The sequence below is a fragment of the Zea mays genome, chromosome 1 (assembly GCF_902167145.1).
Source record: "Zea mays cultivar B73 chromosome 1, Zm-B73-REFERENCE-NAM-5.0, whole genome shotgun sequence".
Lineage (NCBI taxonomy): Eukaryota > Viridiplantae > Streptophyta > Magnoliopsida > Poales > Poaceae > Zea > Zea mays.
The window spans coordinates 47,264,346-47,275,373 of NC_050096.1; the positions used below are offsets into that span (position 1 = coordinate 47,264,346).

At 50.2% G+C, this 11,028-nt stretch overlaps 1 protein-coding gene across 1 annotated transcript; it reads left to right on the forward strand.

The window, feature by feature from the left end:
- Positions 1–8,912: 8,912 nt before the first annotated feature.
- Positions 8,913–10,703, forward strand: LOC100191914 (putative galacturonosyltransferase-like 7). Its single transcript, NM_001137338.1, has one exon. It carries the CDS (start codon positions 9,421–9,423, stop codon positions 10,540–10,542), a length of 1,122 nt encoding a protein of 373 aa, NP_001130810.1. The 5' UTR covers positions 8,913–9,420; the 3' UTR covers positions 10,543–10,703.
- The last annotated feature ends 325 nt before the right edge of the window (positions 10,704–11,028 follow it).

The following is an 11,028-nucleotide window of genomic DNA, read 5'->3' on the forward strand; positions in this document are numbered from 1 at the left end:
TTGCTCACGATTTGTTTTACACCCTCTCTCTCGGACTCGTTCTTATTTCTAACGCTAACCCAGCTTGTAGTTGTGCTTAAGTTTGTAAATTTCAGATTCGCCCTATTCACCCCCCCCCCCCCCTCTAGGCGACTTTCAGCAACATGCTCACGCAGACTCGGCTTAGGGGAACCACTATACCCTACTAACGGGACAATCGACTCAAGTCAGCAATGACTTAAGTCAGCACGATACGATTACATCTACTTATCTTAGGGCGGCCACTATGCCTTACCAGGCAGGTGATCGGCTTAAGTCAAAAAAAGTTCCAAAACTAGCATGCCACATTTACTTTCACAATTGTTCAGGATGACTCTTATACCCTAGCAACAAAACAATCAGTACTCTAGGAAAATAGAATGGTATACTTGTCAGCACCAAGGACACGTTCTAGTGCCCTATCCACAAAATATTCGAACACAACCATCACACGCACATAGAATTCATAGTACATTCAGTGTTTCACAGGATATCACTGCATCGAAACGTCTCTGCTGGCAATGTTTTTTTGCAGGAGCAATCGAGGAAGAAGGGCGACTCGAGGCATCAGGCGCAACCTTGACGTCAGCGACAATGTCATCAGGAACCACTACGCCAGGCCTCCTCATCAAGATTCACCCCGCACGAATGGCCTTGTCCATAGCCTTGTCACGCTGAGCCTTCAGAACGGCACAGTCATCCTCTAAAGCTTTGACAACCAGTCGAGCAGTTTCTAGTTCATGTGCGACGAGTTTCTTTGAAGCACGAAGATCTTTAACTGTCAAATCCTTGGCCGGTAACAGCTGTCCAAGCCGCTAAACTTCATCCTGAGATACTTGCAGCTCATGACGATGATGCTCCAGGTCCGACATAGTGAAGCGGTGGCTCCTTTCCAAAATAGTCAAGGAGTTGCTAGCGTCACGATATAACCTGTCCAGATTATCACGAGAGGCCACAAGTGCACATTTTTCCTCTTATGAACAAGAATCAACATTCAGCACCTAGTCAATAATAAGCATGGCAAAGTCAACCAAGGGAGTTTACCTCATGTGCCATCCTTTTTGAATCAAACTAAGCATTGAGGGAAGAGTTCAAAGGCGCGCGTCATCCAGAGAAGCAGAAACTCGGGCCAGGTCGGCTTGACCTTGAGAATACTTCTCCTCGAGATCATAGCACCGTTGGGTTAAGTCGGCTTGACTTCGAAGATATTTCTCCTCAAGTTCAGAGCACCATCGGGCCATATCTAACAGTGCAGCTGAAAAGGGGAAGCATTATTAAAAACAAGTTGATCAATAAAAACAACTAAGGAAGAAGTGAGATCACTAACCAACGTTTGATGCCTTCAAGTCAGCAATTTGATTCTGAAGCAGCAATGGGTTCCACTGCATTAGGGACAGAGCTCCTTCTGCGACAGCGGCACCACACGACCTCAGTTGGGCAGACATTCCATCAAGCAAAGCCTATGGTCGAAGACAAATAAGCATAAGAAAGATAATTTACCAATAGGAACAATAAAAGGCAAGTAGTTGACTCACCTAAAGGTTGGAGAGGAATGATGGTAGACCCAAGGCAGGGGGGCTATGTCATGGCTTGACGAGGGAAGATCAGCAGGAACAATTTGAAGGGTGTTGTCAGGGGTGATCTCAGCCCCGCCAGCAGATAACAGACCTCTCGCATCTAGCTTGCCGACCTCCAAGGCGACTTGTTTGTTCAGATCTGTGGAAGTATACACTACTGTCGCCCCATCGGACCGAGGTGGAGACGACCCTACATGGACGTCCATGGAGGTGTGGGAAGGAGAGCTCACCTGAACATCCTCGGGGGCTGGGTTGCAGCTTGCGCTACCCACCAGAGCCAGATCACTACCGGAACCACCCTTGGGGGCTGGGTAACTACCAGCACCACCCTCGGGGGCTGGGTTTTCTGTAGCAGCCACCTCTAAGGCTGAGGGCTCCCCTGTCACCTCCATGGGAGTCGGGCAACTCGGACCAACGTCTTGGCATTGAAGACTGCCCTCCAAAGTCGACGATGCACGAGACATTGCTCGGGATACCTCCAATCCAACGTCTGGAATTTCTGAACAAACAGCCATCACATCATCAGCAGTTGGCTCTGACAGCATATCCTTAGGGACGACCTCCTCGAGGGCCTGGTCAAAATTCGATATTGACAGTCCTTGGAGACTGACAAGAGCCGACAGAGCTGGAGAAGGAATATCACTTCCCCCCTCACTAACTCTGTAATGTCGGCTGTTCTTGTGGATCAGTGAGACTTCTTCTTCTTCATCATCTTCATCAAATATACAGACAGCAGCTTGTGCACGATCACAACCCTTGGCATCAACCTCAGGAAGGACCTCTGCTGGCACTTCATCACGAGCCGGAGCAGAAGGGCCTGCACCCTGGTCCAAGCATGACAGTCACTGAAGCCGCCTCTTCTTCTTCTTTTCCTCAACAGGTGCAGTCAGGTGGCTAACTTGGCGGGAACGCTTTGGGCGAGCACTTTCAGGCTTCCGAGTCTCCACCGCTTTGCCAAGTCCTTGTCCAGCCGTAATAGTCATCGGCTCAGCATGGGTTGAGTCAGATGATTCCCCAGCTAGCATACTAAGCACAACATCTATCTCTGCATCGTCTGTGCTAGCTGGCATCTCAAAATGAGTTTGCTTCTCATCATTGGGAAGATTCCAAAGAGGAGCAATCAGAGCCTCAATGTCCTCGAGAGAGGGTCGCACTCTAAGACCCAGACTACCATCACTAGCAGGAGGGTTGGACACAAATTCAGAAAATGACCTATGAGGTGGCAGATTCTAGGCAGAATAGGCAACAGGAGCACCAACATTTGACACTTTGCCCCTCAGAATCATATCCAGTCGGCTCACTGGATCTTCAGTGGGGATTCTCTTGTTTGTGACCCGGGTAGAGTCATTGATGCCACTGTACAGATAAGCTGGGTACTCCCTGTCCGTCAAAGGCTGAATATTCTTGAAGACAAAATCAGCGACCACAGCTTCAGCAGTCAAACCTCTGTCTGTCAACAAGCAGACCTCAGCAAGCAACACTTTTGCCTCTGTTATCTCTGAAGGATCAGAGATTCTACCCAGCTTGGAGTACGGACATCAGGCTGCCTCCCCGACCGAGGGGGAAGGGACTTGCAGTAATTCTCCACGATGAACCACTCGAGGCGCCACCCCTTGATGCTATCCTTTAGGGGGATGTCGAGGTACTCTATTTTCCTCCCGCGACGTAGTTCCAGACTGGCGCCGCCAACAAGTTGGTGTTGTCCCCCAGCCATCCCGGGCCGACAATGATACAGATACTTCCACAGGCCAAAATGGGGAAGAATCCCGATGTAGGCCTCACACAGATGAATAAAAATGGAAACTTGCAAGATAGAATTAGGGTTCAAGTGGGTCAAGTTCATATCGTAGAAATCAAGGAGACCACGGAAGAAGGGAGAAACGAGAAGAGCAAGGCCGCGGATAAGAAAAGGAACATAGACGACGAACTCATGAGTGTCCTCCGTCGGAATAGTAACCCCGCGACAAATCCGCCAAGAACAGAGTTCTTTTGGAGGTAAAACTCCAACATCGACAAGGTGAAGAAGATCAGACTCTGAAATTACAGACATATGGTTACCCGCGAATGGCAACTGACTGTTGGGGTCGATTGGCGAGATGATTGCCACGGTGGAGCTCTGCTTCTTCCGTTTCGGCGCCATCGCAATCTCACCGGCGAAACGAACTTGAACGAAATCTCAGGGAAACAGAGGAGTGGTTCGAGGCGGAAATGTGAAGTTAGGGCTCAGAAATCAAAAGTGCACCTTGACACGAGTATAAATGGGGTTTTCCCGGGTTGGGCGCCATTTCTAAAAAGTGCCAAGTCATAACTCGGGAAAGCGAAACTTCAGACATAACTCGGCAGTTACCTCTAAAAATGCCGACAGTGTCAGGCATCACTCGACCGTTACCTCTAAAACACCGAGAGAGTCGGGCACGACTCGGTGTATACCTCTATAACGCCGGTATCATCATCTGTCGCTCAGCGGTTACCTCTAAAACGCTGGCAGAATTGAGCATGACTCGGTGTTTACTTCTAAAACGCCGATGTCATCAGCTATCGCTCGGCGGTTACCTCTAAAACGCCGATATCCTCAGCCATCGCTTGGCGTTTACTTCTAGAAATGCTGGCAACGTTAGGCGCAAGGACGAACTATCGAGCGATTATAAAGAAGAAGCGGCGAGAAAGCAAAAGATCGCTCAGAACAACTGAAACTTCTTCATTAAATAGTGGAAGGGATTTTTCACAAACTCAAACTGAAACTTCTTCATTAAATAGTCAGCCTTTTTTCTCTTTTCTACTACATTACATTACAACATTACTCACATTACACTATACTACTAACTACTACTAAATTACTTCACTACTACTACTGCTACTACTAATTATCTATACTAATATTTAAGCCAGTGGCGCTTTGCCACTGGCCTTGCTGCTGCTGCTGCCGCCATTGCCGTCGTCGTCGCCCCTGCCGTCACCGCTGCCTCCACCGCCGTCCTTGCCGTCGTCGTTGCCGTCATCGCTGCCACCACTTCCACCGCTACCGTCGCCGCTGCTCCCTTCCTCGGATGAGTCGGAAGAGTTCTCCTCGTCCGAGGAGACCTCTGACTCATCCGAGCCCTCGAGCCCGGCACGCTCGACGGACCGGATGTACGTCCACACCTCAGCGGCTATCCCCTGGGAATCGTCTGAGTCGTCGGACGACGCCGGGGGGGAAGCATAGACCGGCGAGTAATCGGAGTCACCGAAGTCCTCCGACGAAGAACTTGGCTCACGCTTCCGTTTGTCGCCGGAGCGACGCGGCAAACCCTGACCTTTCTTGCCCTTACCCATGGCCAGATGGAAGAGAAGAGGGAGTTGGAAAAGAAGCAACAGATGATCAGAGGATGTGTGAAGACAACAACGGGGCAAGTAGGCTATTTATCGGGGCCGGAGGCAACTATTCATCTCCTACCACGCTCACCGAACAGTCACAAGTATTCAATAAGCAATTCAAATCGCCTGAAAGCAAGTCAGGCAGCGGATGCCGCTTCGCGTAACACGACACCATTTGGACTAAGGTCAACCGCTTGGGTGATATGATTACGCCCCGCAGTCACGTCAAGTTACTACTCCAGGACAGTGTGCTAAACGCTCTGCGTACCAAGACATCCCTTGGTCACACCCATTGGGGGGGATGGCCAGGAATTTTCAATAGATTTTCTGAACAAGTCACATCCATACAGTATACGCAATGAATGTATTGAGACAAAAGGAAGATATCGATAGAGATCAAAGAAAAGCCAAATATAGCTACTGAACTGCAAGTCTAGTCAGCAGAAGCATTGAAGCACAAAGCGAAATGAAGACCAGCCAAGAGCCATCTACCAGACGTCCAATCTGTCGCCGATCAAATAAATTTCAAACCTAACAAGGCATGGGTTGACCACGTTGTTTGAATTCGCAAAAGCAGGAGATGAAGATAAAACGCTGATCCCTAAAGCATGAGATGAAGATCTTTGAGTGTATTATTTTCAACAATCCACTCAAAGCTCGGGGGCTACACCTATTGGGTGCACCTCTGGTGCGCCCAATGAATCCTTAACTCCAAAGGACATAATGCTGATCTCTAAAGCATAAGCTGATGGCAGAGCGCCGATTTCTGAGGCATGAGATGAAGATCGTCAAATGTACCAAAGGAGGACAACAGAAGATTGTTTTTCACTGAGTCACTCAGAGTCCAGAAGCAACGTTCAACAGGTGTACCTTCGAAGCGCCCATCACCAAAATGAAAATCAAAACCGCAAGCTAGACCTAAAATCTTTGGGCTGATTATTTCAAAATCAACTCAAAGATTGGGGGCTTGTGGGGGACAGATATCCCCCGGGTCCACTAGAAGGCTAGAAGGCCTCGCGAAAGGTTTTAGGCCTATTATTTCGCAAGGTCGTCCTCTCGTGAGCCAGAGGAGAACTGCTAGCAGAATGGGCCGACGCAGGGAAGGAGTGGACGCGGGCCGAGGCGGCTCGTGGGATTTAAGCATTATCCACAGTGCTAATCTGATCTTCCCGCGCGACATCCTTGAACGTCGGAACCAAATAAAGATAAGTCGGCAGGATTATAGGAAGATAAGTTCAGTCAGTTCACTATTACTTAGGGATACATCGTTATCATGCGCGCATGTAATGTCCCATGGTCGAATATATAAGGCCTAGGGGGTACCCCATCATTTCCAGGTCATTCATCAGTCGTGTACTAAGTTCATTAGCTTTCTCCATACTGGAGAACTCCCTTGTAACCCACCATATAAAGATCCACACCAGTAAGTAGGGTGTTACACATCTCAAAGCGGCCCGAACCTGTATAAAACTGTCTACCGTCTCTCGTGCATCTTGCACGAACCATTGAGTTACATTCAGCAACACCGTCTTACCCAAAAGCACCTCGAGGGGTAACCCCGGGTGCGCGGTCGGGCTCCAAACACCGACACAACTGTTGTCGATAAAGGCTTTCCTTCCCTTGAATATCACATGAGAAAGCTGGACAAACGTAGCATTCACGTCTCACGGGATCGGGATTACTTTCGCGAAGCTGACGCCATGTTCGCTTTAATCCGGCTACAGCACAGATTCTACAATATTTTATCTCTATAGATTACAGTAAAACTACAGAACAACTATTATACTATAATACCTGGTGAGAAGACTAATCTCGTGAAGCCACATCACATGTGACAAGTCATCACCGAATCTTATCCGTCGTTCAGGCAACACTAGCTAGGTAATCTAGCAAATGCTCCAAAATTAGGAAGACTAAATTAAATTAGAGAAGGTTGTTAGAAGCATTTTTTTGCACTATTTATATAAGAATTAGCTAAAAAAATAACATGTCCTATAGAATTAGAAAAGTATTAGCGGGACATTGCCTCCCCCTGCCCCCTGAGCAAATGGGATATGTTTTGGCAATCTAACAAAATGGGATTTGTAAGCTACAAGTCTAGAAGACTCGGGGTCGGGGCAGCCTCCTATAAAGGTCAATACCTGCCTTTGCCACCACGAACTCGCCATGTGCCCGCGGTGCGCTCCCGCACACCGGCCGGTTGCTTTGCTATTGGTGATGCTTAAGCCAAAACCTTTTCCAGCCCAATCATGTGGAGGGGGCCGCGCATGATCACATTCAGGCTTTGCAATTTGCCATGTTAAGAGCTCAGCAAAAAGTCAAGCTCTTTGCTCAGAGCTGGACACAGCGCGGCCGTCGCCAAGTAAACGCGGCTGCTGCGAAGCATCACGTGCATGGAGGAGCTCCGTACTCCCACTTCTCCATGTCTAAACGTTGTCTCTACTTCACCATCTCCGCGATGCAGGAGACGAAATGGCTGGCCCAAGCCCAAGCGCGGCAACAACAAAATCAAGGCAGCATATCTTCGACGTGAGAGGACCCTGCTGTCTACTAACATGTCTTCTCATTTGTCCACCTGATTCTCAAAAACTCTTAGCTTAGAGTTGGTCTAGGATAGAGTGGAAGCTTAATCAGAATCTCCGGTCAGCAGAGTAACAGACTAGTTTATATCTTGTCTCCTCTTTTACTCTGGACCTGTCAGGAGCGCTCGAAATTTCTAATGAGTCAAGTATCTGCATGTATGTAGCATTTCAAACACCTCCCTTACCCAAAAAAAAACAACAACTGCATGAAATACAAATTTAAAATTTGAATCAAAGCAAGATAATGTACATCTCCAAATTCCAAATATTTTGTCTCGAGTCAAATCCTGTCACCTGGATATACGCAGATTACAAATTATTAAACACGGAACGGCACAGGGACAGGCCAACGGCATGCATGATGCCTGCTTCCTCCGAGTCTCACTCCGTTTCTTTCTCAAGGTCTAGTGGGAAAAAAAAAAGGTGGATGGTGTATGGAGATAAACTTCATCCCTGAAGCCATACAGAAAAAATAAATGAATAAACAAAATGGATTCAAGTATCTATTCAGTATCCAGTCAAACTTTTGCAAACCTCGCATATGCATTCAGGTATAGATCATGTATAACAACCGTTACATAGAACCACAAGGTAGACGTTGTTCTTCTCTTAACCGTTACAAGGAAGACTTCAAGTTGTGTAAACAAAAGAGTAGATAACAAGGATACCTCTACACTTCAAATTTCATTTTAAAATAAGGGTCTGTTTGGTTGGGCTGTGGCTGTGGAAAAAGTTGCTGTGGGCTGTGAGATGTGGAAAAAGCTGATGTAGGCTGTGTGCTGTTAAAAAGCTAAAAATCGTTTGGTGGAAACCACTAAAAGTCGTTAAAAGTTCTTCGATATATGTTTTCACAGTTCCATCCAAAAGCCACTAAAAGCAGGTCCAGGGGTGCTTTCAGTTTTGCACTACGAGAAAGTCGGCTTTTAGAAAAAGCTGCTTCCTAAATCCAGCCCTTTGGTTGGCTTTTGACTTTTAGGGGGCAAAAGCCAAAGCCAAAAGTCAAACCAAACACACCCTAAGTATATCTCTATATACGAGATGGCTAACTCTAGTTATTTTTTTTATCTATTTTATATTTTTTAGATACAATAATATTTTTTATAGAAGTATGTGTATGCATGTATATTTATTTTTTATTGTAATAAATCTCTTTAGGGAGGGGAGTAAAGCAATGCAAGAACGCACAAAATAGCCTGATGAGGTAAAACTGGCCGGTGACTCGGCGGCCTCGTCCGCTGTGTGCCTGCATAGCAGCCTACTAGCAGGCCAGGGCAGCAGTGGCGCTTGCCTGCTCCCCCGCAACCCGCTCCGCTCCCCTCTCTTCGTCTTCGTCAAGGTCTAGTCTAGAGAGAAAAAAGGGCGAGAGGCGGAGAGAGATAAACCCCGATACCCGGAATCGCCGTGCAAAATCAAACAAAGCCAGAGCGGCAGATACAATAAGCCGCAGCTGCAGCAAGCGGCAAGCCGCATCACAGCAGGCGCCACCGTCACGCCACCGCGCAGCCGAGAGGGGACGGACGAAAGGGGGAAATCGCCTGCCTGCCTGCCGCGGTGGGTTGGTGGGTGCCGCCTCCGCATCCTGCTGCTCTGTTCCCCAGCCCACCCCCATTTACCTCGCATGGAATCCTGCTCTCTTCTTCTCCACTCCACGCGCCGATCCGCCACCTGCCAGGAGAGCGCGGCGCGATCCAGTTGAGGAGGTACACACAGGAGGCGGGGGTGCCTGCACGGGCACGGCGTCTGTGAGTTCTCCTTGTTTCCGCCCCAAGCCTGGCCTGACGTCATCGCGCGCCTGCACGGCGTCTTGGTGGTGTGGTCGAAGCAGCAGAGGCCGCCGCCGCGCGGGAGAAGCCGGCGCGAGGAAGCGGTGGCCGGGCCGGGGGAGCGCGATGCTGTGGGTGGCGCGCCTGTCCGGCTTCTTATCCGCCGCCATGGTGATGGTGGTGCTGTCGCCGTCGCTCCAGTCCTTCCCGCCCGCCGAGGCCATCCGCTCGTCGCAGTTCGACGGCAGCGTCCGCTTCCCGGGCCAGATCGCGGGGGGCGCCAGGGGGGTCGCCTTCCGCCGCGCCCCGTCGTTCCGCAATGCCGCCGATTGCGGCGCCGGCGCGGGCAACGGCACCGCCGCCAATGTCTGCGACCCTTCGCTCGTCCACACGGCGATTACGCTCGACGAGGAGTACCTGAGGGGCTCCGTCGCCGCGGTCCACTCGGTGGTGCAGCACGCCAGGTGCCCCGAGAGCGTCTTCTTCCACTTCCTCGTGTCCGACCCGAGCCTCGGGGACCTCGTCCGCGCGGTCTTCCCGCAGCTCCGGTTCAAGGTCTACTACTTCGACCCCGGGCGCGTCCGCGGGCTCATCTCCACGTCGGTGCGGCAGGCGCTGGAGCAGCCGCTCAACTATGCGCGCAACTACCTGGCCGACCTCCTCGAGCCCTGCGTGCGCCGCGTCATCTACCTCGACTCCGACCTCGTCCTCGTCGATGACGTCGCCAAGCTCTGGCGCACCGACCTCGGCGGTCGCACCGTCGGTGCTCCCGAGTACTGCCACGCCAACTTTACCAAGTACTTCACCAGCCGGTTCTGGTCGGACCAGCGGTTCGCCGGGACGTTCGTGGGGCGGCGGCCGTGCTACTTCAACACAGGTGTCATGGTGCTTGACCTCGAGCGGTGGCGGCGAGCGGGCTACACGCAGCGCATCGAGCGCTGGATGGAGATACAGAAGTCGCCGCCGGGGCGCATCTACGAGCTGGGGTCGCTGCCGCCCTTCCTGCTGGTGTTCGCGGGGCACGTGGCGCCGATCGAGCACCGGTGGAACCAGCATGGCCTCGGCGGCGACAATGTCCTGGGCAGCTGCCGCGACCTACACCCGGGACCCGTCAGCCTGCTGCATTGGTCCGGGTCCGGCAAGCCATGGGCGCGTCTGGGCGCGGGGCGGCCGTGCCCGCTCGATGCGCTCTGGGCACCCTTCGACCTGTACGGCCCCGCCGGCGCCGGCGGCGAGGAGTCCCGGTAACCATAACACCCGAAAAAAAAGAGAGAAAGATTCTTTTCCTTCTTTGGCCCACCCCGTACAAATTCTGAGCTTCTTTCTAAATTTCACTCCATAAATTACTCTACATTACCATTTAAAGAGTGATTTACATAAAAAATCGTTCTCTGTATTCATTTTACTCTAGAGCAGTTTTCCTAAATCTATATTCTATCGATTGAAAAGGATACAGAGAGTCGCTCTGTTTTCTTGGTCTCCATTACCTGTTCAAAACCTATATGTTTTTCATCTTTTTTTTTCTCTCCGAGCAATTGGTTTGGATTAAATGTTTTGTCTTAGATTGTTCATGTTTGTTCTTATAGTGATCCCTTTATGCTCGTTCTGTTACTTATTAAACCATTTGTATCCTACTCTACAGAGCTGCAGGATTGCAGACTCATCACCATAAATAGAAGGAACAGAGAAATAGACTTTGCAGTCTGCAGCATTTGACCCTCCCTCTCACCCTGT

Bases quoted from the DNA above. Each gene is read 5' to 3' on its own strand.
- LOC100191914 (NM_001137338.1), top strand. From the start codon at position 9,421: ATGCTGTGGGTGGCGCGCCTGTCCGGCTTCTTATCCGCCGCCATGGTG.